The sequence below is a fragment of the Brassica napus genome, chromosome C1, assembly GCF_020379485.1.
Source record: "Brassica napus cultivar Da-Ae chromosome C1, Da-Ae, whole genome shotgun sequence".
Classification (NCBI taxonomy): Eukaryota; Viridiplantae; Streptophyta; class Magnoliopsida; order Brassicales; family Brassicaceae; genus Brassica; species Brassica napus.
The window spans coordinates 45,665,340-45,692,420 of NC_063444.1; the positions used below are offsets into that span (position 1 = coordinate 45,665,340).

Genomic DNA, 27,081 nt, shown 5'->3' on the forward strand with positions numbered 1-27,081 from the left:
CATAAGCGTAATTAAATAGACAGTCACGCGACAGTATAAGCAAAGCTGCCTAAAACGCAGCGTTTCAACTTAAAGGGTTAGTCAAAGGGCGTAAGTGTAATTAAATAGACGGAACAGTCATGCGACTAGAGTAAAACGGTAAAACCAAAGCTGCCTAAAACGCTGCGTTTCAACTCTAAAAGTCAGTCAAAACTCAAAAGTCACAAGTGTAATTAAACAGATTAATTAGCGAAATAATTTGATTTTAGTTATAAATAAAACACAAACGTCTGCTTACAAAACAGCTGATCAAAAGCGGGTTTAAGCTAGTTGTTTTTATCTTCAAAGACGGCGGTGACGATTATCATAAAATCTTTTCACCAAATTTAGTACGTTCTTATCCGCAGGTAATTTTGATTACAAAAAGATAATGCAGATTAATGTCCTGGACCGTACTCAAGATTGTGGATTTACACGATGCAAATGATGGATATGTTGCCTGACATCGAATCAATCTCCTTAAGCTCCAATTTCGTTGTTGTTTGTGTAGTTTTGTTATAGCCACGTGACTTATGAACAATGGTGTGTGTTTGGAAAGTGTCAGCCAAAGATCACACAGCTTTTCTCCACAACTTTTACTAAAGAGAAGTCTCGGGTCTTCTTGTCAAACCCATTCAAAGTTTAGTAAAAAGGTAAATATAGATCAGAAGACTTATTCTGTCGTATTCTTCCAAAATGAAAAATGAGACCTACTACATCAGTCCCCAAAATCAACATATCTCCTCCATCCACACACCAAAAATGCTCCTCATACAACTAGCGAGGGCCAGAGCAGAGCATCAAGCTAAAAAAAAATGAATAGGGGAAACAATCCAGGGCTTAGTCAAAGTCAAGAAACTCCATTCTCTTCCTCATTGTTCCTCTCAGCTCACTCGCTTCCCTCTCCACCTTTTGAGCCTACACCATAGTATACACAGTCCCCGGAACCAAATCATCAGGAAACATAAGGGACAATCAATTTGTAACTCTTATGTTGTGGTGCCTTTACCCTTTTAATCTCTGTCTCTGAGACGCGAATCATATGTGGAGGAAGCTCCTCTCTCTCAGTGTCCTAAACACATATCATCAGACCAAAATCAGTGAACTAAAAAAATCACAAAGTGAGATAACAAAGAGCATATAAACAAAGAGGACAGTCTTACAAGGTCACCAATCAGAACTACATTCTCTCCCCGGATTACATAGAGGCCTAAAGGAATGTCGCAGTATTGCTCACCAACAATTACCCTCTCGCACGCACCTTCTAAAACCGCATTGGCTGTGTATTTCAAATCATGCTTTTTAATATCCCTCTTTCTCACTACTAAAACTATCACAAAGGTAGGAGAATCAAAATATAAAAGTGAATACCGAATTGATCAAATGAACGGAGTGTTCCCATTAGCTTTCTACCATCTCTAAGGAGCACAAGTATCTTTCCTACATCATCATCATCAAGAGCAGAGGCCAACATTCATAAGTAACTGATGCACATTGATTTATATTTTAAAAGCAAACAACTCCACATAAGACTGAGTATAAAACCCACATTCCCAAAAAAATCTACAAAACGAAGATCGTTGACCTTCAAACACAAAGAACTCGAACCTGAATGCTTAAACCGATAGTGAATCACGTACATAACCGGTTAAACTCTGTACTTCCAAAGTTAAATCAAGAATGAGCCAGCAATGCCATCAAATTTGATTACACAAGACCAAAAGTGACAAACTTTGAATCAGCCCGCATAAATTTACAAACTAGTTAGGAATAACAAGTCAAAATCAAACACAAAAGACACTGAACTGTCTGCAAGATTAAGCTCTCATATACAATTAGAGCTACAATGCGACATCCTTAAATACTATCTATACATACAGAAAACATACAATTCAACGAATGTGTAAGCAAGAGAGGAAGAGAGATGGATTACTATCAAGGTAGCTGGCGAGTGAAGTTGAAAGATACATATCTTCAGGACCAGCCCAAGACATCGTCACTGACTCTACCCGAACAGAGGAGTAGCACTCAGAAGCTATAATAATAATGTTTTCAGATTCCAGATTAGGAAAGAAAAAAGGATTGGCTAATTGAACGCGTTCAGAAGGCGGAAGAAAAAAAAATCGAGGTTAGGGACGGACTCTTTGTCTACAAACCAAAACATAGTCTCAAACGATAGCAAGGTTGAGACTTTCTACTCCAGATTGAAACGCGGACACGCGTTTGTCAAAAAAAAATAATACTTCCTTGCACACAGATTATAATTATAAATTTTATGTAATTTATTTGAGTTAAATTAAACTAATTCAGCCAATAAAAATAATACATTATTATGTAATTGACAAATTTAAAAGAGAAAAAAACAAAAATAGCACTAAATTAAGTTTATATTCCCAAACTAGCACTCAATGTCAAAAGTCACAAAAATAGCACTTAATGTTTTATCAAAAGTCACAAATGTTTTATCAAAAGTCACAGACTTAGGGTTTAGAGTTAAAGGGTGGGGTTTAAGATTTAGGGTTTAGCGTTTAGGGTTTAGGGTTTAGAGTTTAGGGTTTAGAGTTTAGAGTTTAGGGTTTAGGGTTTAGAATTGAGAAATGAGGTTTTGGGGATAAGATTTCAAATTTTGAAAAATAAAAAAATTAAAATTTTCAGAAGATAAACTTAGAAAAGTGTTATTTTGGTCATTTTAGTTTTTGAGTGCTATTTTTGTAATATAAACTTAGAAATGTGCTATTTTGGAGATTTGACCAATTTCAAACAACAATAAATTTTTACAAGATAAAATAAAAAGTTTACTTATTTTGGAACAATATTTTTTTTCATAAACTTCAATTATTATGCAACATAACAAGTATTGTATAATACTAGAGTAGAGCATTCTATTTGAACTAAAATACTTCAGACACTTTTCAAATAAGAAAGTATTTGTATTTTTTTTTTTTTTGATCAAATAAGAAAGTATTTGTATACACACTAGTTGCGGTGGGAAAGCTAGGTCATCCAACTACATCTCGCCACGTCATCACTAGTCCACGGCGGCGCGAAACTACGCGGCGTTTGCTCAGCAGCACAAAAACGCGTCGCAGTTTATTTAAAGCAAATCAAAATCAATTTACACTTTTGTATTGTACCTATCTAATCCAAACCATCATCATCATCATCATCATCATCATCATCATCATCGGAGAGAAAGTCCCCTTCAGACGGAGATAATCGTACACAACCAAGCAACCAACCTTATCCTCCACATCATTGTCAAACCCTAAAACCAAAGTCACGATCCCATCTTCACATCCCAAGGTTCGATTCTCATCTATTTTCAGAACTCAACCGTTCGCTGGAGATTTAGGGTTTTTTCGTTATGTGTCTTTAGCTCGCAGATCCTGATCCGTTGCTTAGATCATGTTAATCTGCGAAAGTTTCAAACTTTAGATGTTTTTTTGAAGATCTCTAGCTGATCCTATGCAGTTAGATCAGTTTTGCTTTGTCTTAGACTGAGTTTGGTCTCTCATTAATGTTTCTTAGGGATAGATTGATCATGGCAACTGCAACTATGGCCACAGCAGCAGGAGCAGCTGCTCTTCTATACTACACATTAAACCGGAAGCTAATCACCGGTGTCGACGATGAGAGCACCGAAGCTTCTTCTTCTACTAGCCGTGGTGCTTCTTTGAGGATTGATCGCGTTTCGCATAGACTTATTCAAGCTCCAGCCACTTGGCTCGAGACTATTTCAACTCTCTCCGAGACTCTTCGTTTTACTTACTCCGAGACTCTAGGGAAGTGGCCTATCGGTGATCTCGCCTTTGGTATTAACTTCCTCATCAAGAGGCAGGGGCTTCTACATGTTGATCGTGTCTTTGGTGGTGAAGATAGTGTAGAGCTTAGAGGACCAGAAGTGGCCGATGAGCTTAAGTACTATTTGCACTTGTCGACTCTGTGTTGGCACTTCTCCAAGAAGCCGTTTCCTTTGTTCTTGGAAGAGACTGGGTTTGCCAAGGACAATGTCCTCATTCACGAACCCAAAGCTGGGGTAAGTTTATAATTAACTTAAAGACGGGTTTTTTCGACATGGAAGTTGAGGATTAGTTTGTGAATTTTGATTGCAGATATTGAAGCCGGCTTATACGGTTCTTGTCGATCACAATTCAAAGTGTTTCCTATTGTTGATCCGTGGCACGCATAGCATCAAGGACACGTTGACGGCTGCCACAGGAGGAATAGTGCCGTTCCATCATACTGTTGTGAACGAGAGTGGGGTCAGCAATTTGGTCTTAGGGTATGCTCATTGTGGTATGGTTGCTGCTGCCAGGTGTATAGCTAAACTTGCTACTCCTTATCTTCTCAAGGGTCTTGAGCAGTATCCAGATTACAAAATCAAGGTAGCACACTCTCTAAAAGCCCTCGTTTCAAACTAAAGATTGTGTTTAGCCTTATAAGCGTTTTGTTGGCAGATTGTAGGGCACTCTTTGGGTGGTGGAACGGCTGCTCTTTTAACGTATATATTGAGGGAGCAGAAAATGCTCTCTACAGCTACATGTGTTACATTTGCCCCAGGTTAACATTGTATCAGTTACATATATATGCCTTCTCAAGATATGAGACTGAGCTTTTGGTTCTGTGTTCTTCAGCTGCTTGTATGACTTGGGAGTTAGCTGACTCTGGGAACGACTTCATTGTAACTGTGATTAATGGAGCCGATCTTGTTCCTACATTTTCTGCTGCGTCAGTAGATGACTTACGCGCTGAGGTTTAGCTTCCTAAACTCCTAGATTATATGCCTTGACATTGCTTCATTTATTCACTTTATTTTGTATCTTGTTCAGGTAACAGCATCTGCTTGGCTAAATGATCTGAGAAATCAGATCGAAAGGACTCGAATCCTTAGTACTGTTTATCGCTCAGCTACGGCTTTAGGATCACGCCTTCCGTCTATGGCCTCTGCCAAAGCAAAAGTTGCTGGTGCTGGTGCAATGTTACGCCCAGTGTCTAGCGGCACGCAGGTTGTGATGAGGAGAGCTCAGAGTATGCTGACCCGTCCTGCACTAAGCTTATCTTCTTGGTCATGTATGGGACCAAGGCGTAGAGCCAATGCTACTCAACCAAACTCGGAACATCAGATAGATTCTTCCGAAGCAGCTTCAGATCCTCTTGTTGCTACCACAAGTAGTAATGACGGGAAGTGGAAATCAGAAGCTGAGTGTTCAAACTACGATGAAACATCTGCTCGTCTTGGAGCAACTGATCTTGACGAGTGTGAGGATCCAGACGATATCGAAACACGCCAAGAGCGTATGACCGAAGCCGAGCTATGGCAGCAGCTGGAGCATGACCTGTACAACGAAGACTCTTCAGAGCTGCCTGAAGAAGCTGATGTGGCGAAAGAGATCAAAGAGGAAGAGGAAGCCGTCATCGCAGAGGCGGGTGTGAGCCAGCCAGAGATCCGGACGTCTGAGATGAAAGAATCTCACAGGTTCCTCCCGCCAGGGAAGATTATGCACATTGTCACGGTCCGGCCTGAGGCTGTAGAGGCAAACGAAGAAGATGTGTTGGAAAGGACTGAGACAGTGGAGACGGTGGAGGAGGGAAGAGTAGGAATCTTTCTGACGCCGAGGTCGTTGTATAGTAAGGTGAGGTTATCGCAGAGGATGATAAGCGATCACTTCATGCCTGTTTATAGGCGACAGCTCGAACGGTTGATACAAGAGCTAACACACGAACAGGAACAGCCTTGAAGCTGCTTATGTTCGTGTTTTTAGTTCCTTTTTTTTGGTATTTGCAGTTGTAAATACTCGTCTTACTGACTATTTACCTTTAAGAAAATTTCCTTTTGTTTGTATATCTACGCAGTGGATTCGATCTTCACATCATCAAAAGTTAAAATTTTCGAAAATTAAAAAGAAGGCCACGTCTCAGATATCAAACCTTTTGATGTCGTTAACTCTGATGTTTGGATCTCACTCTGGTGTTTCACCTGTGATTGTTTTATCTGTTAAGTGATACTGCTGCTGATTACTTTTGTTGTTCATTGAAGTTCTTAAAGCTTTTGAGGCCTGCCTCCAAATGTTGCCAGCGTTACTTTTGAGGCACCAGATGTGATTGTAAGTATAGCTTCTTTCGTTGGCACAGACAAAGGACAAGTTGGTGGTATTTGTCACTTTAGTCGTTGTTCGGGTTGTTTTGTTTGGTCTTGCATACATGGAAGTCAAGCTCGATAAGAAATGCTTCATGATACTGCCCAGCGACATTCACCTAAGTACCTAACAAAACCTCCTTAGGTATTGAACTCTTTGCTCTATATCTGAAATCCGTCACTTTCAGGCTCAGTTAATGCCAATGGGCTGTTTAAAAGCTATGTAACCTTGTTTCTTCCCTAACCAAACAAACTCAGTAATCACTATTCAGAGACTATTGTATGTAATATCTGAACTTGTAATGATGGGCTTTCACAGTTTTGAATCTTTCGATAATTGCTTATGCCGCGTTTGCTTCTTATTGGGTCGTCGTTTTCTCATACTCTCCTACCTGCCACTTTTTTATTACCTCAAGATTCTTCTTTATCCTCGTGTCAATATCAAATGAGATCGCAGTCATGTGATGCACGTCCCCTCCTTGATACTTCTATTATTAACATTTTTTTTTTATCATTTATATAGTAACATCACATGTTATCTCTCGGGAGACGCATTTGGCACCAATTATTCATATATCGCTGACGTGGCATACAGGCGAAATCAAAGATCCAGAAGGCTAAATAAATACGTCACCAAACTATCGAATCTTCTTCAATCCATCCGCCATTGCAATGGCCGCCAAGCTCTCTCTCTCCTCCGTCTTAATCGTTCTCTCTCTCTTCATCTGCTTCTCATCGTCATCATCTTCCTGGGATGGCTTAGAATCATACATCGTCCATGTGCAGGGATCTCACAAGCCTTCTCTCTTCTCCTCCCACAGCCACTGGCACAACTCTCTCCTCCGCTCCCTCCCATCTTCTCCCCAACCCGCGACTCTCCTCTACTCCTACTCACGCGCCGTTCATGGCTTCTCCGCGCGTCTCTCACCTTCCCAGACCTCCGCTCTCCGCCGCCACCCCTCCGTCATCTCCGTTATACCAGATCAGGCGCGTGAGATCCACACCACTCACACCCCTGCCTTCCTCGGCTTCTCCGATAACTCTGGTCTCTGGAGCAACTCCAATTACGGAGAAGACGTGATCGTCGGCGTTCTCGATACCGGAATCTGGCCGGAGCATCCTAGCTTCTCCGATTCAGGTCTTGATCCGGTTCCTTCTACATGGAAAGGCGCGTGCGAGATCGGACCTGACTTCCCGGCGTCGTCTTGTAACCGGAAGCTCATCGGAGCACGAGCGTTCTACAAGGGATACCTAACGCATCGGAACGGATCAAAACACGCAGAGGAATCGAAATCGCCGCGCGATACAGCAGGTCACGGGACGCACACCGCATCAACCGCGGCTGGATCCGTTGTGGTCAACGCGAGTTTGTACCAGTACGCGCAGGGAGTGGCGCGTGGGATGGCGTCGAAGGCTAGAATCGCCGCTTACAAAATCTGTTGGACTGGTGGTTGTTACGATTCCGATATCCTCGCAGCGATGGATCAGGCCGTTGCGGACGGTGTCCACGTCATCTCTCTTTCCGTTGGCGCTAACGGCTTCGCTCCGGAGTATCACAAGGACTCTATCGCGATCGGAGCGTTTGGAGCGATGCGTCACGGCATCGTCGTTTCTTGCTCCGCTGGAAACTCAGGTCCGGGACCGCAAACCGCCACTAACATCGCTCCTTGGATCCTAACCGTCGGTGCATCGACGGTGGATAGAGAGTTCACCGCAAACGCGATCACCGGAGACGGGAAAGTATTCACCGGAACGTCGCTCTACGCCGGCGAACCTCTCCCCGATTCTCAGATTTCTCTGGTGTACTCCGGCGACTGCGGAAGCAGATTGTGCTACCCCGGGAAGCTGAACTCATCGTTGGTGGAAGGGAAGATCGTTCTCTGTGATAGAGGAGGAAACGCAAGAGTTGAGAAAGGAAGCGCCGTCAAGATCGCCGGCGGAGCCGGCATGATTCTCGCGAACACAGCTGAAAGCGGCGAAGAACTCACCGCCGATTCGCATCTCGTCCCGGCTACGATGGTCGGAGCTAAAGCCGGTGATCAAATCCGCGACTACATCAAAAACTCGGACTCTCCAACCGCAACGATCAGCTTCTTGGGAACTTTGATCGGACCATCTCCTCCTTCTCCTAGAGTCGCAGCCTTCTCTAGCCGTGGACCAAATCACATAACACCGGTTATCCTCAAACCGGACGTGATCGCGCCAGGAGTTAATATATTAGCCGGTTGGACCGGAATGGTTGGTCCAACCGATTTGGATATCGACCCGAGACGAGTCAAATTCAACATCATCTCCGGTACATCGATGTCGTGCCCACACGTGAGCGGACTCGCCGCTCTCCTCCGCAAAGCTCACCCCGATTGGTCCCCGGCGGCGATCAAATCCGCACTCGTGACAACCGCTTACGACACCGAAAACTCCGGCGAACCGATCGAGGATCTCGCCACCGGTGAATCGTCGAACTCGTTCATCCACGGAGCTGGACACGTGGATCCGAACAAAGCGTTGAACCCCGGTTTGGTTTACGACGTCGACGCTAAAGACTACGTAGCGTTCCTCTGCGCCGTGGGGTACGAGTTCCCGGGGATTCTAGTGTTCCTTCAGGATCCGAGTCTTTACGACGCATGTGAGACGAGCAAGCTTAGAACCGCCGGGGATCTCAATTACCCGTCTTTCTCCGTCGTTTTCGGATCTAACGACGGTGTTGTTAAGTATAGGAGAGTTGTTAAGAACGTGGGGAGCAATGTTGACGCGGTGTATGAAGTCGGAGTTAAGGCTCCGGCGAATGTGGAGATCGATGTGTCTCCGAGCAAGCTTGCGTTTAGTAAGGAGACTAGGGAGATGGAGTACGAAGTGACGTTTAAGAGCGTTGTGCTTGGAGGCGGAGTTGGATCCGTTCCGGGTCATGAGTTCGGGTCGATTGAATGGACAGACGGTGAACACGTCGTCAAGAGTCCGGTGGCCGTTCAATGGAGTCAGGGGTCAGTTCAGTCATTCTGATTGATGATTAAAGTTGGGCTCTGCTTTTATATTTTCATCAAAAAACAATTGGGCTTGTTCATGGGCCTATAGTGAATTGGGCTGATCAGTTTACTCATTGTTGAGCTCTTACTCTTGGGTTAGACCATTTTATGCATGGGTGAATGAGCAGGAATATCGATTTGCATTGTGAAATGTTTGTGTAATAAAACAGTCGATTTCGATAAGATTAACCAAAACAAAAAACGTCGTTTTCTATACATTTAATCAATAACTTAAACATTTGATTCGGTGAATACTTTAAATAGGGAAAGGTAGAAGATAAATCGAAATTGTACACACAAGAGCAATCTAGCAATAGAGTCAACAACGCTCAACATCAAAACCATAAATAAATAAAGGAACATTAGCCGTCCATGAATTAACGCACACAAAAAACTAAAGAGGAGTCAAGAAACACATACTTTTCCCGGGTGAATGGTTCTCACTAGTACCTACATAATTGCTTTGAAGTTGACTTTCTATATAATAGAGACAAAAGCGGTCCCTAGAGCTAACGTAACTATAGTGTCGTGTTCTGTACCAACGCATAGCTTGGCTTTACTTTTGTCTAGCTTAGCTTATCTACTTACATTTCTTAAATGTATAATCATTTGCACTTTTAATACGAAACGAAATAACCAAAGCAAATCATTTCTTAAATATACAACATTTGTTAATTAACTCGAGAGGAGACAAGAACCCAAAAGCATCTTGTATGTTTACACAAGAACATCAATATAATGTTGTGATATATAGGGCATCCAAGCATCTTGCTTATGCCGATAATGCAAAACTGTGTCTGTAATAACCGAGCAACAACTTTAACTAAGAGCGCACAAACATGATTTATGTAACACATACATAACATATTGTCAGTTAACGGAGACAAGACATTCAAACAAATCTTGTATGTTTACCACCAAAAAATAGTAATTTAATATTTAAAAATTATATCGTCTCAACACACAAGAACATCAATATATGTGGTACAGCTGAAATGTCGTGATATATAGGTCATCCCCTGATCCCCTGGCCCTAAGCATATAGATAAACTGTGTATTTTATATATAACAAAAAAAAGAACTATAAATAGTTTATGATTTGGACATAAACTATATTAGTTTACGGGAATTACGTAATATGTCACATAAGCCGTAATTGACCACATAACTAATTTCGTGACACAAGTCTCTCTATATATAAGCTTCTCAATCTTTACTCCATAAACCATATCTCTCTCTCTATTCTTTACTCAACCAAACTCTCTCGTGAGATCCTAATGGATACACATTCATTCATCACCTCCGCGTTCCGATGGCCGTCAAGTCGCCGGAAGGTCTATCTTCGTCGGCGTAAGCCGCAAGTTGTACGTCTTGGCGGAAGAAACAGTGGGCCACGTGGGAGATTCTCGCTCAAGAGGGTGGCGCGAAAGATGAAGTTCAAGTGGCTGAGACTGTACTATGTCAAGCTCGTGAAGATGATCAAAGGGTATTATCGTAACGTGGCGCAGGAGTTTGCTGACGCCGGAGCTGCAACTATCCAGCAGCGGATGACGGTGGAAACGGCTGCTTTCGCCGCTCCGGGCTTGGGGCTATCTTTCTGTCCCGTGTCTGGTCAACGTTTTTTTCTTGTTTAGCTTAAATTTTCAAGTTTATTTTTAATAGTTTCAAAGTAATTAATTACCTTTGTACTATTTTTCGGAATTTCCTATTATACTACTTTGAATTTCTTATGAAAAGTAGGTGTAGTAAAATAAATTATACTTAACAGTTCTGTCACAAAAGAAAAGAAAATAAAAAACACGTGGAATAATTGGATCAGGGGAAGAGACTTGGGACCTAAGAACATGATTATTGAGAGGTTTTTAGGATGTAATTCTTAGCGGAATATAAGAACTCGTCTAATAGTCATGCTCTAAGAGTAACCAATTGATAAACAAATAAGTCTTTGCTGATATACAATTTAGATTTTAGGCATTGACTTAGAGGATATGTCGGTTCTTGTGGTGCAAATGTTTTTGATCTTTCAAACTTCTAACAAAACTATGAGGCCTTCAGGGCCAACTAAACCAACACAAAGAGTTCTACACAGGTTAGAATAGACAACAGTTAAAAGTCATGGAAGACGTGGTCCTCGTAGCCGATGTGGAACTTCTGCTGGCCACAACCACTCTCGCAACTAAGGTTTACACGGTGTTTTCTCTCTATCTTATTCAGTTTGTTTTTCAGTGTATGTTCTTAATTTAGCTTTGGCTTAACATTTGTAAACTTTTGTTCTTTAAAATACAACGCATCAGATTTAGTAAGAAAATCAAGAAAAAAGCTATAAGAGAGTTTCACTGGAGTCCGACTCCGTTGAATCCTATATTTCATGTTGTAAAGTTAGCTATGGTTTCTGACACCTGTTGATGATTTGTTGGGCTGTAGGAACTGTTTTTACCTTTAAATTTTATTTATAATTTTTAAAAGTACCAATCATGTTCTAAACTGTTGAAATTTTTTTGTTGTACCACTAAATTTTAAAACTACAATACATACAGTTAAGTTAAAAAAAAATATACTGTCTAAATTTTATATAAAATTTTATGCAGTTAAAGTCCAACCAATTGTCATTTTTGTATCGACCATCCAACTGATGAAAAAAAATCAACCACATATCTTCTTCTTCTTTTTTAACACCTACTGCATGTGAAATACACAACACATAATGAATATCTATTTCTTTATTTAGCATGAAAATTCTGTAACGAACGTAAATAATTCTTCCAAAACAGAGATTCGAACTCTGATAGTTATTATGGCTTTGTTAAACGTTCTAAAACCTAATGTGTTTGAAAATAACAAATCAGTGTCTGTTCTAAAACTGATATCGGGATATTTGACAAAGGCTTTTGGGTTCAAAAATGTAAAGAAGAGAAAAATCATTGGGTTTATAAACCCAAAATGTTTCTTTTAGTCCAATACATTAAAGTCGATCCAAAGCGGGTTGTATTTTCTCGGTTAAGAGAAAACCGGAATGATATACATGTGAAGAGAGTAAACGGCAGCGCAAACAATTCCACATGGACAGGTCATGGCTGAGACAGAACCCTAATACGCAAATCATATTCCATCATTTGTGACCTGACCACCATCTCTTATGTCTTTACTCTTTACATTGATCCTAAACCGAAACTAACCGATTTGATTCCACATAATTTATTGAAACCCTGCATATAAAACCAAACATTTTTCCAACTAATTCAAATTGAAAATGTGAATTTTCTTCTGCCTATCTGGTCTGACTTCAGCAACAATAATGGTCAGATGGGGAAGCTAACGAGTCTCTCTGATTGTTAATTACTCAGTATACATATATAAATAATGATTAATTTGTTGTACATATTACATAACACTGGTTCTGTACAGATAGATAATTATATATTACATAATTCACAAAAGTTTAAACCAAAAGTATCAACAATCCAACCACACACCATAAACAATCCCATAAAAGAAAAGAACATAACAAACAAACTAGTTGAAAGATTTTCAACTTTTTTTTTTTTTGCAGTAGTGATTGAAGAAAGCAGAATTAAAAGACAGAACACACTTTTTATAGATCAGTAATAGCCAAGGATGACTTCCCGTCATGGTTTCTCATCAACACCACTATTCTCACATGAGAACTGAGACATGGTGGTTTGATGGATAACCTGAGAATCTTAGTTGTGGGTCTTGTTGGAACATGTCCATGTTGTTCCCAGTTAACTCCGGGCCACTAGACCCGACCGCAACGCCCAAAATCTCCCTCTGTCTGAACTTGACCGATGTGGCCAAGAATGGAGGAGATTTTGATTCTTGAAGCTTCTTTGTGTTGAGGAAACGTCCACCAGAGCCTCTAGCTCTCTTTAACGCATGAAGGTGGCGAGACTCGTGAAGGTATGGCTGCATATTATATAGTTTCATAGACTAAGTTACTCTCTTTAGATATAAACCTCTTAAACTTGTATTTAGTTATAGAGTTAGTAACCATACTTTACGGGCTTTGATGAGCTTGTTCTGAGCTTCAAGCTTTGCACGGTGCTGCCTGCGACGGAGAATGGCTTGGTATTGTTTGGCATTTACGAAGCTTGGTTCGTTCTCTGGAATGTAGGGAGGCAGAAGGATTCGAGAAGGTATCATCAACCCTCCAATTTGTGGATGCTGCTGCACCTTCATAAACAAAATACTTTTGATCATAAATATATATATATATATATATTTTTTAATTGAATCATAAATCAATTTAAGCGAAGGCTTCACTGTGATAAGATGCAACAAACATTACCATGTGTTGTGATGCATATGGAAAAGACATGAAACAATTGCCATGTAGAGGCCAAGAAGCCTAAGAGAATAGAGATTAGACGTCATTAGTTTTGTATTTACAACATTTATAATAAGGTCAAAGATTTTATATATATGTATATAAGGTCACAGATGATTGGTAGATTAACCTCAATAGTAGGAGCTGCTGAGTTTTGAGAGACCTTCGACAAGATTGATTTTGGATGACTTCCACTAGGACTCACTGCGATTTCTTTGTGACCTGCATCAAAAACAAGAACACATAGATCAGCTACAACACATTGCAAACGCATGTGAGCTCTTTATGTGTAACAAAGTTGTGGCCATAACGATTATTACTATTATGCCCCCCCAAACTTGCAACGTCACCAGATGATTCTCCTCCTCCAGTGGATAGTGTAGAGGAAGAATCATCATGGCCCTGCAATTGAAAACCAGTTTGTTTCATCCCTGGGAAATGGGCAGACATCATCTCCATAGTCAAGCTTAACGTGTTGTTGTTGTTGTTGTTGTTATCGGTCATGGCTGATGATGATGATCCTTGGACGTTTGAGTTAGAGAACACAGAGTTTCCCCAAGAAGTTGTAGGACTAGACAATGAATCTTTTCTATGAAACTCTTGCATTATCTGAAACGTTACTTCAGTAAGCTAATCACCAGACAATAGTATATCCATGAAAAGAGACAATATAACCCAGTCAAGTATAAACAACTAGTCATAAATCAATTGCAAGCGAATCTAAAACAACAGTTCTTGATTCAAAGAAAGAACAACAGATCTAAGAAAAATAAAGAAAAAAAAATCAGATCCGATTATGAAACTAAGTAGGAAGCAAAGATTCTGAATTTGATAACCGACGGACTAACAAATCAGATCAAATCATTGAAACGTTCACAAAAAGCACGAACATGCAATACCAGTAACTAGGGAAATCAATCGCATAGATTCCTAGAACTGTATATCAAAAATCACTCGAACTTTAATAATCCAGTTCAAAAGAACAAACGAGAACAAGAAAAAAAACAGAACATATCCAAAAAAAAAGAGACAAAACAAAGCGTTTATTTACCTACCAATCACCCAAAAATGGGTTTGTTTCCTCTCAAAGCAGAGTATAAATAATCAAAAATATAAATCATGTGAGGTTGAGATGATGCATGTCTCCTTCCTCAAAACATGGTCTCTTTCTTTCACTTTCTCTGAATATTGAGTGCTATTGGCTAAAGAAGAAAGCTTTAGCTCACTCTTATCTCTCTTCCGCAATACCAACTTTCCACCACAATTTCACTGTGAACACTACCTTTTAGCTGACACTAGTTACATTAATATTAACATTATTCGTTTTACATTATTTATCATTCTTATCTTCCTTTTGTTTTATTCCTCACCAAATAAAATCCATTTAGCAAATTTATAGTGAACTCTTTATAAATAAATCTTTTTCTATGAAATAATAGTTACTTCTTGAGGAAATAATAGTTACTTAAAACATTAGAAAAATTCTTTTGAAGTACAAATACTCATGAAGAATGAGTGTCCTTGTATTTGAATGTAAACCGGTTCGAATCAATAGAACCGAGATTACTTAAGCCGGTTTGTGGCTTAAGTTAGTAATCACGTGTTGTGTAGCACGTGATGTGGGTGATGTAAAACGGTGCATTTATAAGCCGTTAGACTATTTATCTCTCGAGGTGAATCAACAAAGAGAGATAGAGAGAGTCACCACAGATTGAGAGAGAGAGATCGAGTTGTGATTTGAGCTCGGGGTTAAGCTGAGCTAGTGAAGTTGCTGGTGATCCAGCTCCGGAGAGATATAGCGGCTCTTCCACGTTGGGAGAGTGCGGTGAACTCCGGGTGACCAAATACTCTCTTGAATGTTTTCTTTATCGCTTTAGATCAAACGAAATCGAGTAGATCAAGACCATTAGGAGCCGTAGATCGCACAAGTTGGTATCAGAGCTGAGGTTCAGCTAACGGGAGGAAGTGATCTGCAGATCTAGGGTTTCGGAGGTGAAGCGATGACCGGAACAAAGTTCGAGGTCGAACGATTCGATGGCGATGGTGACGTCTCTCTTTGGAAGAGAAGGATGTACGCTTACCTTAGCGTATCAGGCTTGAAAGACGTTCTTGCCGAGAAGACCTCAACGTCTGAGGTGAAAGAAGACGGATCTGGTGAAGAAGATCCTGAGGCCAAGAAGAAGAGGATCTCACACGAAGAATCAAGATTAAAATGGTGTGAGAAAGCGATGAACATGATCTTTCTCAACGTCGGAGATCATGTTCTGAGGAAGATCGATAGATGCACCACCGCGGCGGAGACGTGGTCATTACTAGAAGCGTTGTACCTACCGAAGTCTCTTCGAAACAGAGTACATGCTTAGCTGAAACTCTACGGTTTCAAGATGCAAGATCAACGATCAATCGATGAGAATGTTGATGATTTCCTCAAGATTGTTGGTGAACTGAGTCACCTTAGTATCTAAGTACCCGAGGAAGTTCAGGTAGTACTCCTGTTGAATGCTTTACCGACAAGTTATGATCAGCTGAAGGAGACTTTGAAGTACAGTGCGAAGCCATCAAAGTAGAAGATGTTACGAGCTCTGCAAAATCCAAATAAAAGGAAATCAAGGAACTCGTCCCAGCTCAGAAGGCCATTATGTTCGAGGGAGATCAGATTCAAGAAACTGGTCCAGTAACAGAGGCAAGTCATCAGGGAGGTCGAGGTCCAAGTCAGTGGATAAGAAGAAAGTCTGTTGGATATGTGGAAAGGAAGGGGATTTCAAGAAGCAATGCTACCAGTGGTTAGAGAGGAACAAAGGAAAGACTCAGTCACACAATCAACCTGAGTCGTCTATGGCTAGGGATGATGCCCAGGAACTAGTGGGACTAATAGCATCAGAGGTCAATCTTTCACAAGGGTAGAATGAAGCAGAAGAGTGGGTACTAGACACTGGATGCTCATTCCACATGACGTCAAGAAAGGACGTGTTCATCGATTTTCAGAAAGCTACAGGGGGCAGGGTTCGTATGGCTAACAACAGCATCACAGAGGTTCAGGGTCTAGGATCAGTGAAGTTCATGAATCCAGATGGTACAACGTTCGTACTACATGAAGTCAGGTACATGCCAGGCATATCAAGGAACCTGATATCGTTGGGAACTCTTGAAAGGAAAGGCTGCGAGTTCAAAGGCTCTGATGGTATGCTGAAGATAGTTATGGGATGTTCTGTGATCATGAGGGGAGAAAGGAGAGGAAATGATACTCTCTACATACTTCAAGGAAGAGCCTTACCGTGCGAAGCTGAGAGATTGGCTACCACCAAGCTTTGGCACAGTAGGCTTGGTCACGTGGGTCAGAAAGGTCTGGAGGTGCTGGCTAAAGAAGGATGCATCGACAAAGCGAGCATTACTGATATAGATTTCTGCGAAGATTGTATCATAGGCAAGGCTCAAAGGGTGAGCTTTGGACCAGCGAAGCACGTTACCAAAGAGAAGTTAGACTACGTGCATTCAGATCTTTGGGGGTCACAAAATGTTCCAAGGAGCTTGGGACACTGTCAATACTTTATCTCATTCACAGATGATTGGTCTCGATAGGTGTGGATATATTTACTTAAGACCAAAGATGAAGCATTCGATAAATTCATCGAGTGGAAGAAGATGGTTGAAACGCAGTCAGAAAGGAAAGTGAAGAAGCTAAGAACGGACAACGGTCTTGAGTATTGCAACCACAGATTTGATCAGTTCTGCAAAGATGAAGGAGTGGTGAGGCATAGGACGTGTACATATACCCCGCAACAGAACGGGGTTGCAGAGCGGCTCAACATGAGTATTATGAACAAGGTTAGGAGCATGTTGAGCGAGAGTGGTCTGGATCAGAAGTTCTGGGCAGAAGCGGCATCTACGTCTGTATACGTCATCAACAGACTTCCCTCATCAGCTATTGAGTTCAAAATCCCAGAGCAGATGTGGACATCAGCTCTTCCAGATCTCTCAGGGCTCAGGAGATTTGGCTGCATTGTGTATGTTTATTCAAATGAGGGAAAGCTAAATCCAAGATCAAAGAAAGGCGTCTTCACAGGATATCCAGAAGGGGTGAAAGACTTTAGAGTTTGGCTTCTGGATGAGGAAAAATGCGTCATAAGCAAAAATGTCATTTTCCGAGAAGAATTGATGTACAAAGACATCAACAAGACAAACTCAGGTAACTCTGTTCCCTTAAATATTTTATCTACTAATGAAAATTCGAGTTTTGAGAATGCAGGAGAACATGTTACAAGTGATGGTGATCAAGAGATAGAGACACAGTCAAATGAGGAACCTGTGTCTGGTTCTCAACAGTCATCAAGCGAGTCTACTGCACCTGCAGCTCAACAAGATGTGAGCGGGTATCAGTTGGTCAGAGACAGAGAGAAGCGGCAGGTTCGTCAGCCATCATAATTCAAAGACTACCTAGTGTATGAGGGCGACGAAGAGATAGCTGGCTTTGCGTATCTCATGACGGAAGATGTTGGTAGGCCCGAGCCTGAGAGTTATCAGGAAGCGTTAGAAGATCCTGATAGTGAACTCTGGACGGGAGCTGCAGATGAAGAAATGGAATCCTTGATCAAAAATGGAACATGGGTGCTTGTTGATAGAGTGAAAGACCAGAAACCTATCGGGTGTAGATGGATCTTCAAGAGAAAGGTTGAAATCGCAGGCGTGGAGGATCTTAGATATAAGGGGAGACTGGTTGCAAAGGGCTATGCTCAGAAGGAGGGAGTAGGTTTCAAGAGATTTTTTCCCCGGTTGCAAAAAGTGTCTCTATCAGATTCATGTTGTCCATGCTGGTTCACTTCGACATGGAGCTTCAACAGATGGATGTCAAGACAGCGTTCCTGCATGGATATCTGGATGAGGTGATCTACATGGAACAACCTGAAGGATACGTCGATAAGAAACATCCAGAGAAAGTATGTCTCCTTAAGAGGTCGTTGTATGGTCTGAGACAGTCACCTCGTCAGTGGAACACACGATTTGATGAGTTCATCACGAAGCATGGATTCACTAGAAGTGAGTATGACATCTGTGTTTACTACAAGGAGTACGAAGCAAATGGGTACATCTACCTGCTCTTGTATGTGGATGATATCCTCATAGCGTCCAAGAGCAAGAGTGAAGTCACAAGTTTGAAGAAAATTCTCAGCTCAGAATTCGAAATGAAAGATCTTGGAGATGCAAAGAAGATATTGGGAATGGAGATTACTCGAGACAGAGAGTAGGGGAGTCTCACAGTATCACAAGAAGAGTATGCTATGAAGTTTCTTGAGAACTTCAACATGGACAAAGCCAAGAGCGTCTCAACCCCATTAGGAGCTCACTTCAGAATAAGCTCAACCACTGAGAAGGAGATAAAAGAAGAAGGCGAGTATATGAGAAATATTTTGTATCAAAGTGCAATGGGTTCTCTTATGTACTCAATGGTTGGAACCAGGCCTGATCTTGCGTATGCAATTGGAATGGTGTGCTGGTTCATGAGTAATCCTATCAAGATTCATTGGCAAGCAGTCAAGTGGATCTTGAGGTATGTTCGAGGCACAACGAAGATGAAGCTTTCATTCAGAAAAGAAGGACAGTTCATAGTAAGAGGGTATTGTGATGCGGATTATGGAGCAGACCTAGATAAGAGGAGATTAATCACATGAATGAGATTCACTGTTGGAGGAAATGTAGTGAGCTGGAGATCGAGTCTTCAGAAGTCTATAGCGTTGTCAACTACAGAAGCTGAGTGGATCGCACTAGGAGAAGCCTCGAAGGAAGCTATGTGACTAAGGGGGTTTTATTAATGAGATGGGGTTTGAATAAGATAGAGTTGAAGTCTTTTGTGATTCTCAAAGTGCTATTGCATTATTGAGAAACCCGATGCATCACGAGAAGACTAAACACGTTGATGTGAAGTATAACTTTGTCAGAGAGTTGGTGAGTGAGAAGATCATTGACGTGGTGAAGATTGCAACTCAGTACAACCTTGAAGATAATTTTACGAAAGTTTTACCAGTTGGGAAGATGAGAGAGGCTCTGAGGTTTCTCAGAATCTCTGAGAACTGAGTATAGTGGAGCAGTAAGTTATTGAAGTCAGGTGGTCTAATCCGAGGAGATAAGTTTTAAAGCTGAATGGGTTTATTCAAGAAGAGTTGATGAGAAGTGTCAACAAGAGAAGACGGTCAGTTGAAGCTAGAGTCAGTAGCTTCAGGAGGAGTTGGCAACAATAGTCAACAAGAGAAGATGGAGGATTTCAATACATGACAAGGAGGAGATTTGAAGAATGAGTGTCCTTGTATTTGAATGTAAACCGGTTCGAATCAATCGATTAGAACCTAGATTACTTAAGCCGGTTTGTGGCTTGAGTTAGTAATCACGTGCTGTGTAGCACGTGTTGTGGGTGATGTAAAACGGTGCGTTTATAAGCCATTAGACTATCTATCTCTCGAGGTGAATCGAGAAAGAAAGATAGAGAGAGTCACCACAGATTAAGAGAGAGAGATCGAGTTGTGATCTGAGCTCGGGGTTGAGCTGAACTAGTGAAGTTGCTGGTGATCCAGCTCCGGAGAGATATAGCGGCTCTTCCACATTAGGAGAGTGCGGTGAACTCCGGGTGACCAAATACTCTCTTGCATGCTTTCTTTATCGTTTTAGATCAAACGAAATCGAGTAGATTAAGACCATTAGGAGCCGTAGATAGCAGAACTCGATAGAAAAATATCAATCGGATGTGTAAAGTTGGGTTCTGATGTGGTAATGTAGTGAGAAGGAAGGAAGAATAAAAAAGTTTTCTGAAAATATATTTTATTCACAGCCGCCATATTACTGTTCTAAAATCCACGCGCTTCTTGATCTCGCGTGATAGGCACGTCCGGTGTTTGGGAGATGAAACACGTCACAAGCAACATAGACACTCCCCTTCCTTTTTTGTTTGTCGTTTATAGTCTCCTAGTTTTTGTCGGAGTTTTGGGTCCCTTTTCTATATGATTTTTTAACATAATACCTAAATAAAAAATAATTAAGAATCAATAATTAAATAACGACTATTTGAGCATAGATTTAAAACCAATTGTCCAATACCAATTTACCATACCAACCATTCCGAAGAACAGTAGACTTAAAAAACTTAATAGTGCTGGGCAAAAACACCCAGATCCGAAAAACCGAATCCAATCCGAAAAAGTAGTATCGAACCCGAATCGAAATTGATTAAATATCTGGATGGGTTCAAAATTTTGATATTTAAAAAAACCGAAACCGAATCCGATCCGAACCGAAGTATTTTGGATATCCGATTATATCCGAAATTGATTTATATACCTTTATATATTAATTATTTTTAGATTTAATATATATTAAGAACATCAAAATATATAAGATACTTTTAAGTTGTCCAAAATACTTATAAATATATACAAATAGTCAAAAATACATATCTAAAATAGCTAAAGTATACTCAAAACACCAACAATACTTAAAATATCTATTGATTTTCAATCCAAATATTCAAACCAAACCAATTTATATGTTAATTTTAGGTACTTTGACATATGCTAATATTTTAAGAATCAGAACCCGAGCCGATGGTGTTTGGTTTAAAATCTAAAATTAACATATAAATTGGTTTGGTTTGAATATTTGGATTGAGAATCAATGAGAAATATTCAAACCAAACCAACAATATTCAAACCATGAATTTTTTAAAAAATTGAGAAATTTAAAGTATATAATAAATTTTAAAAAAATTTAAAATAATTTAGATGGGTTATCAGAACCCGAACCGAACCCGCAAAGATCCGAATCGAACCGGAACCGAAATTCAAAAATACCCAAATGGGGCTAAAATCTTTGAACCCGAAAACCTGAAACCCGAATAGATCCGAACCGAACCCGAATAGGTATCCGAACGCCCACTCCTAAAACTTAAATCAAATGTCTTGGTGGAAGTTGCCAACACCATTTTTTTATTTTATTTTATGGGTACTTAATAATTTATTTCGCGTAAAAAGAAATCGGAATTAAGTCAAGCAAAGAGAAGAATCCTTTTTCTTCCCGTTTATTATAGAATATACTTGTAGGTTAATTCTAGATGAAGATTGGTGAGCAATCATAATTTATAAATAAACTCGAGTGACTGTTAGAATCTCCACTTGACAAGGGAAAATGGAATTTAGAAAAAGCCAAATTAGTTTTCGGATGTTGAGTGAGAATCATCAAAAGAAAAAAAAACACAAATGGCTCAACACAGCTACAAGAAATTATACGTGCATCAGCAAAACTAGGTATGATTATCTTAAACATAGTTTTTGCTGCCCACCAAATAGTCTCAACAGACATACCCACAACTCTATTCGTCATTTTATTTAGGTAATTATCTAGGATAGCAATTTTTAAATTTTTGTCACAAAATAACACTCAAAAAATAAAATGATCAGAATAATTTTTTTTATTTTAAAAGTTTTAATATTTATTTTTTATTTTTAAAAATTTGAATTTATCCCCAAAACTCTACCATTTAACTATAAACCATAAGTTTTAGATTAACTTAATCCTAGGAATATAAATCCATATTTATTTTTCAATAAAATCTCTTTTGATCATCTTTGATCAAATCCCGGAGATGGCGATTTATTAAACAATTATGCAGACTACGGAAAAAAAACTTACAAGAGATCTTCAACATGGTGCAAATAAATCTGGCAAATAGTATTGTCGGTTGTCGAATTGTCTATGTAATCTTTCTCATATCATAATTGTAAAATCATAATAAATCAGTTTAAAAAAAAAAACTAAAAAAAAGTCTATCTAAAGGAATTTTTCATATATATTTGCGTGCTTTGAAATTGCCTTTTCCTTTTCCTCTTAAACCAGTGGCAAGTTTTTTGATTTTAGAAACTAAAGTTCACCTATAAATTGAAAAAGCAACACGCGTATTCAAAAAAAAAAGCACACAAACACAAACAAAAATGCGAACGAATCAGTGACGACACATGAGAAAGACCTAAACTCTAAAATATGTATATCTTCAGAATACAAATATATTACAAATAGATAGTTTTTTGCTTCTTTTTTTTGTTTTTCTTAAATGAGATAAAAATCCGACCGGGAATCTTAAAAACGGAGAAAATAGTTCCAGTAACTGGCCAAGGAAGAGAGAGAAACAAAAAGGAGAGAACGTAAACCAAGACAGAGGGTTGGTTCGTTCACATCCTTCCCAAAAAAAAAGACATCATCACAACCATCGGGTTATTACTCTCGTCCTTGATTATATGGATTGTCCTGTTAAAACACATGGAGAGCGAGCGAGAGAGACTCAGCATCCAAAAGCTTAACACTTTGTGAACACAAATACAAAAAAAAAAATAGAAAAAAGAGGGAATATAAAACTAACCGGCTGGTACGGAGGAGGCATGTAAACCATTTGCGGCCTAGGCTGACGACCCATCATCATTTGCTGCTGCTGCTGCGGAAACTAAAACATCACAACAATTCCATAACCGTTACACTTCTTTTTTTTGTTACTTTCGATGATCTCTTGTGAATACTGATGGTTATAATAAGGTAGTGTTTTGTGTTGTTAGTGTCAGTCAATTCATACCTGGGGTTGTGCATTTGGAGGATAAAAGGCTTGAGGATGCTGGTGGCCAGGATAATATATCATCTGCTGCTGTCCTGGATACTGCGGTTGAATCTGCATATTATTTACATGGTGAGTTTTAGAGACTTTTTGCTTTGTGTTTGAGTATGAATTTAGGTTGTATACGACACAATGAACTTACTCCGTAACCAAGAGGCATTCCAGGCATCTGCTGAACAGGTGCAGGTGCAGCAGGGTAGTAGAATGATGCATCTGCCATTGGAGACTGAGGTCGCGCAGCAGCTGTTGGTTTGAAACTCTTTGCGTTTGGATTCAGTTTGAATTCCTGATCACACCCAACGACTCTTGATTAGTTAAGAAAGATAACAATTAAATCAAGTTTGGACAAATCATATAAAAAAAACCTTTGCATTCGGATTAAGAGTGGACTTTTCAGATGATGACAAAGAACCAATTGATGAGCTTGGTGATAGTCCAGGACGACTTGATGTTGAAGGACCTGGGCGGCTCTCTGAACTTCTTCTTGAAGCCGACTGCCCAGTAAAGCTTTCAGATTTTGGTTTACCAGAAACTTCACTGACTTGCCTTTCTTTCTCAGCAACAGTCTTCCACGCCGAGGTTCCACCACCACCAAGTTTTGCACCTTCTTTGGTATCTATATTCCAAAACACACAATATTTTCTTAAAACTCACGCCTACTACTTGGTTCTTCATTAGAAAGAAGAAGTTTTAAAACAGGTAACCACTGCTTGCGTACAAAAACAACTTTTTCTAGATTCTATTTAGCGACTTTAAAAGAGTCCATCATCAGTGGAACATTATTGAGATAAACGTGAATATAAATATTAGTGTCAGGCCGAGTGAAAAACGTGAGCCATGCTTGTAAAAATGAAAAGGTATTTCTACGTGTAGAACAGGAAAACAAGTTCAGACTCTGTGAGCATGAAATTGTTCAAACGGATAAACAAATATAGAAAAGAGAGAAAGAAAGAAAGAAGTAGCGTATACCTCCATGACCAGAAACTGATTCCTCGGCTGACTGTATAAATAGGAAAGGAAGCCAAAGAACCAATGTTAAAAAAAAAAAAATAAGAGAACAAGGATTTAATTGCCAAACGCAATCATTGATTAAACACGCATAATCAACATGGAGGTGAATTTACTCTGTTACTGTGGGAAAACTCTGGATTATTCTTGTTTCTTCGCTCACCCAACTGGCTCTCACTGTTTTGTCAAGAGAAACTCCTAATGTGAGAGAAGGTTTTTTAGATGATTTAACAGTCCATAAGGTGATGGCAAAAAAATGACCTGATACTGCTGCCTGGGGCATTAAAATCTTTGGATCGCTGTTCAGAGGGAAGGTGCTGAGCGTGATCATCAGATATCGAGCAGCTTTGATCTACACTTGTATTATTCCGAGAAGGCTGACTGGCAGCCTGAATGAAAATGAATGTCAATATCAACAATTGTTCTGCAAGAAACTATTATCAAAAAAAGAACTCAACCGTACCCGTAATTCTTCATATCCCTTGCCACTAGAAGAAGCTGGCTTCTGGACAGTAGAAGTAGATGAACCACCAAAAGTCTCATCGTTGCAAGTGTCCAGTAATTCGTCGTCCTCCTCATCAAACCCACTATCATCAAATGCATCAACTGGAAGGACAGCTGAGTATTTAGATTCCTCGTCAATATCAAATTTCTCATTAAGCTGAAAGCCTCTTTCCTGCAGGCATGAGCAATTAGAAATATGCATTTATATAATAACAACAAAAAAACGTAGGGATCAGGCTGTGCAAATAAAACCGCCAAAAATTACCTCTGCTACATGAAGATCTCGGGTATTTTCACCCTCGATCTCTCTCGCGATTCTCTGGGCTCTCTCTTCCATCTCTCTAGTCCGAATACCTCTGTCAAGTTTTGTGGTATAGATTTCCTCGTCGAAAGTGCTCTTGACTCCAAACAGTGACTCATTCACCTTAAACTGATCCCACCCCCTACCCCTACAAACAAAAACGTATCAGCTGAGCATGCTACCTGTAAATAGTCATGTTATGAGAGATGTGGAAACAATAGTCTTCCTAAACTTATGGACATTCACCAAGGCTCTTCCCCACAATATGCTAATATGCTTTTCACTAAAAAAAAAAACTAGTTCAACAGAGAGATAGAAATATCATAGCTCTCCAAAAGGAATATCATAACCAGGACAAAGTGCAATCACGAAAAAAATAATCTATTCATTTCCACCATTCTCCCGCATACATCGTTAAGCTAAGAAATAATGGTCTAAGGATCTAGTTAACAAATCAACATATCAAGCATCCAAAAAATATTGCAAGAAATTCAAATGTGTATATATATATATACCTTTTCCAAGGGTCATCAAACACATTATCCAGACCCTGAGGAACATCCCCATCAGGTATCCAGGGTTTTAGCTCTCTTCCCTGGTCAGTATGAAACGATTTTGATATAGAAGAGTCCGTTAACAGCTCCCCCGACTTCTCACTCTGAACGGCATTCGACATGCCGTCACTAGATATGGAGAGATCCTAACACCAACATCAAGATACAAGGAATTAAAATGTCAAATCTCAACGTAATGACCCTGCCATAGTGCCATGTAACGCATTGGCATAAACTTAAAACAGAAAAAAAAAGTTCGCATGTAACTAATAAAAGCAAGCACACCTTAGCTATAACTTGCACAAGTTCATCAGCAGGAATAATGAATGTCTTGGAAGGTGGCTTTCTGACAAACTCGGAACGGGTTTTATGCCCTCGTAAACCACCATCTTTAATCAAGGATGCCATCTTTAGAATGATTCCTGGTAGTTCAAAAAAAAATCATAAAATAGCAAGAAAAAGGTAACGTACTTCTATGCTTCACATTCACATATCTAAGGTAAATTCTGATTCAAAGCCTCACCAAAATCCTTCTCCACGTCAGCAGCATGAAATATACCACTATAAACCGATCCGTTTTTCAGATGCACTTCCACAAGATGCCCAATCTTACACGTTGTGAGGTACACTAAACCATCGCGTGAATCCCCCTTCAAACTTCCAGCTTCACCATTGGATGCTGAATATATATATATTAAAAAGCATAAGAACTCAGAACATGATGTCGCAGATATATCACAGAGTATTATCAACAGCACACCTGCATTTGCAGGATGTGACTTTATAGACTTGGCCTTATTCAGAACTCCCTCTCTTTCCCCTCTTATGTAGGGAGATCCATTTGTTGAAGCCTTAGACGGAAGACCAGGTTGCATATTCATTGCAGCCTCAAAACTGTTCAAACTAACAAAGGAAGGGAGTTAAAAGAAAAAGCAAATAGATCTAAAAGCATGGGAACAAACAACAAACAAGGCGTATAATCTTAACTCTTAAGTAACAAAAACGTAATTACAATCAGAGAATAACAAATCAATAACGCAAAGGCATTGATACAAACATCAGCAATCAATCAAAGGGATCTCAAACGTAATCGAGCTTGAACTACGTATTCCAGTGAATCAAAACCCTAAATCGACCATCTGAATCACCAAATCCCCCAAAATCTACCCCGATAACGCGGAAGAACAATGGATCACGGAGAATGGAATACAAATCCAGAGCTAGAAGACTCATTCACTACCTCAAAAATTCGATCCCGATCCGAAAACCAACTCGCCGTCACACCTACAAAACGAAATGCTCCGACGAAGGACGAGCTCGATCGATTGGTTCAACCGGAGCGAGTTATGGTTCCGTACGGAGCTGAGATTCGCGCGGAGAGAGTGGCGGTGGACGATTCGGAGACAATGATCGGAGCTGATTGCGAGAAGCGAAATGATGAAAAGAGCGAAGAGCCGCACGGCACAGATCGATGTATGGGGGAATGAATCAGCTACGGAGAAGTGCATGGTAAACTAGCATGGTCTCTTCTTCATGTGGCGGTTTAGATTTG

At 40.0% G+C, this 27,081-nt stretch overlaps 6 protein-coding genes across 12 annotated transcripts; 3 read left to right on the plus strand and 3 right to left on the minus strand.

Annotated features, from left to right (window-relative positions):
• Positions 1-659: 659 nt before the first annotated feature.
• LOC106375106 (sm-like protein LSM1B) lies at positions 660-2,246 on the minus strand. Its single transcript, XM_013815003.3, has 5 exons — positions 1,952-2,246; positions 1,390-1,458; positions 1,182-1,297; positions 1,028-1,090; positions 660-936 (listed from the first exon to the last, which is right to left on the minus strand). The coding sequence occupies exons 1-5, from the start codon at positions 2,010-2,012 to the stop codon at positions 859-861; spliced, it is 387 nt and encodes a 128-aa protein (XP_013670457.1). The 5' UTR covers positions 2,013-2,246; the 3' UTR covers positions 660-858.
• An 873-nt stretch (positions 2,247-3,119) lies between these two features.
• On the plus strand, positions 3,120-5,860 carry LOC106377562. The gene is made up of 6 exons (XM_013817832.3): positions 3,120-3,321; positions 3,547-4,054; positions 4,131-4,403; positions 4,476-4,578; positions 4,653-4,771; positions 4,848-5,860. Exons 2-6 carry the CDS (start codon positions 3,560-3,562, stop codon positions 5,754-5,756), a joined length of 1,899 nt encoding a protein of 632 aa, XP_013673286.1. The 5' UTR covers positions 3,120-3,321; positions 3,547-3,559; the 3' UTR covers positions 5,757-5,860.
• An 804-nt stretch (positions 5,861-6,664) lies between these two features.
• LOC106377561 (subtilisin-like protease SBT1.4) lies at positions 6,665-9,360 on the plus strand. The gene is made up of 2 exons (XM_013817831.3): positions 6,665-9,272; positions 9,306-9,360. The coding sequence occupies exon 1, from the start codon at positions 6,827-6,829 to the stop codon at positions 9,152-9,154; it is 2,328 nt and encodes a 775-aa protein (XP_013673285.1). The 5' UTR covers positions 6,665-6,826; the 3' UTR covers positions 9,155-9,272; positions 9,306-9,360.
• A 1,094-nt stretch (positions 9,361-10,454) lies between these two features.
• LOC125580070 lies at positions 10,455-10,811 on the plus strand. Its single transcript, XM_048744036.1, has one exon. It carries the CDS (start codon positions 10,455-10,457, stop codon positions 10,809-10,811), a length of 357 nt encoding a protein of 118 aa, XP_048599993.1.
• Positions 10,812-12,527: 1,716 nt separating this feature from the next.
• On the minus strand, positions 12,528-14,814 carry LOC106377560 (nuclear transcription factor Y subunit A-6). Of its 6 annotated transcripts, none has more exons than XM_048744607.1 (6): positions 14,574-14,814; positions 13,843-14,131; positions 13,653-13,744; positions 13,484-13,543; positions 13,192-13,362; positions 12,528-13,101 (listed from the first exon to the last, which is right to left on the minus strand). In XM_048744607.1, the coding sequence occupies exons 2-6, from the start codon at positions 14,126-14,128 to the stop codon at positions 12,832-12,834; spliced, it is 879 nt and encodes a 292-aa protein (XP_048600564.1). In that variant the 5' UTR covers positions 14,129-14,131; positions 14,574-14,814; the 3' UTR covers positions 12,528-12,831. The 6 variants fall into 6 exon arrangements, with proteins under 6 accessions (XP_048600564.1, XP_013673280.1, XP_013673283.1 ...); XM_013817826.3 differs by having other exon boundaries at positions 13,192-13,368; positions 13,834-14,131; XM_013817829.3 differs by having other exon boundaries at positions 13,192-13,368; positions 14,574-14,813.
• Positions 14,815-22,523: 7,709 nt separating this feature from the next.
• LOC106377559 (polyadenylate-binding protein-interacting protein 4) lies at positions 22,524-27,031 on the minus strand. Of its 2 annotated transcripts, none has more exons than XM_013817821.3 (15): positions 26,770-27,031; positions 26,290-26,432; positions 26,053-26,208; positions 25,815-25,951; positions 25,491-25,675; positions 24,940-25,123; positions 24,634-24,846; positions 24,432-24,559; positions 24,287-24,347; positions 24,132-24,162; positions 23,528-23,778; positions 23,305-23,448; positions 23,124-23,216; positions 22,917-22,997; positions 22,524-22,804 (listed from the first exon to the last, which is right to left on the minus strand). In XM_013817821.3, exons 2-15 carry the CDS (start codon positions 26,408-26,410, stop codon positions 22,775-22,777), a joined length of 1,815 nt encoding a protein of 604 aa, XP_013673275.2. In that variant the 5' UTR covers positions 26,411-26,432; positions 26,770-27,031; the 3' UTR covers positions 22,524-22,774. The 2 variants fall into 2 exon arrangements, with proteins under 2 accessions (XP_013673275.2, XP_013673276.2); XM_013817822.3 differs by having other exon boundaries at positions 26,290-26,423; positions 26,770-27,020.
• Between the last annotated feature and the right edge of the window lie 50 nt (positions 27,032-27,081).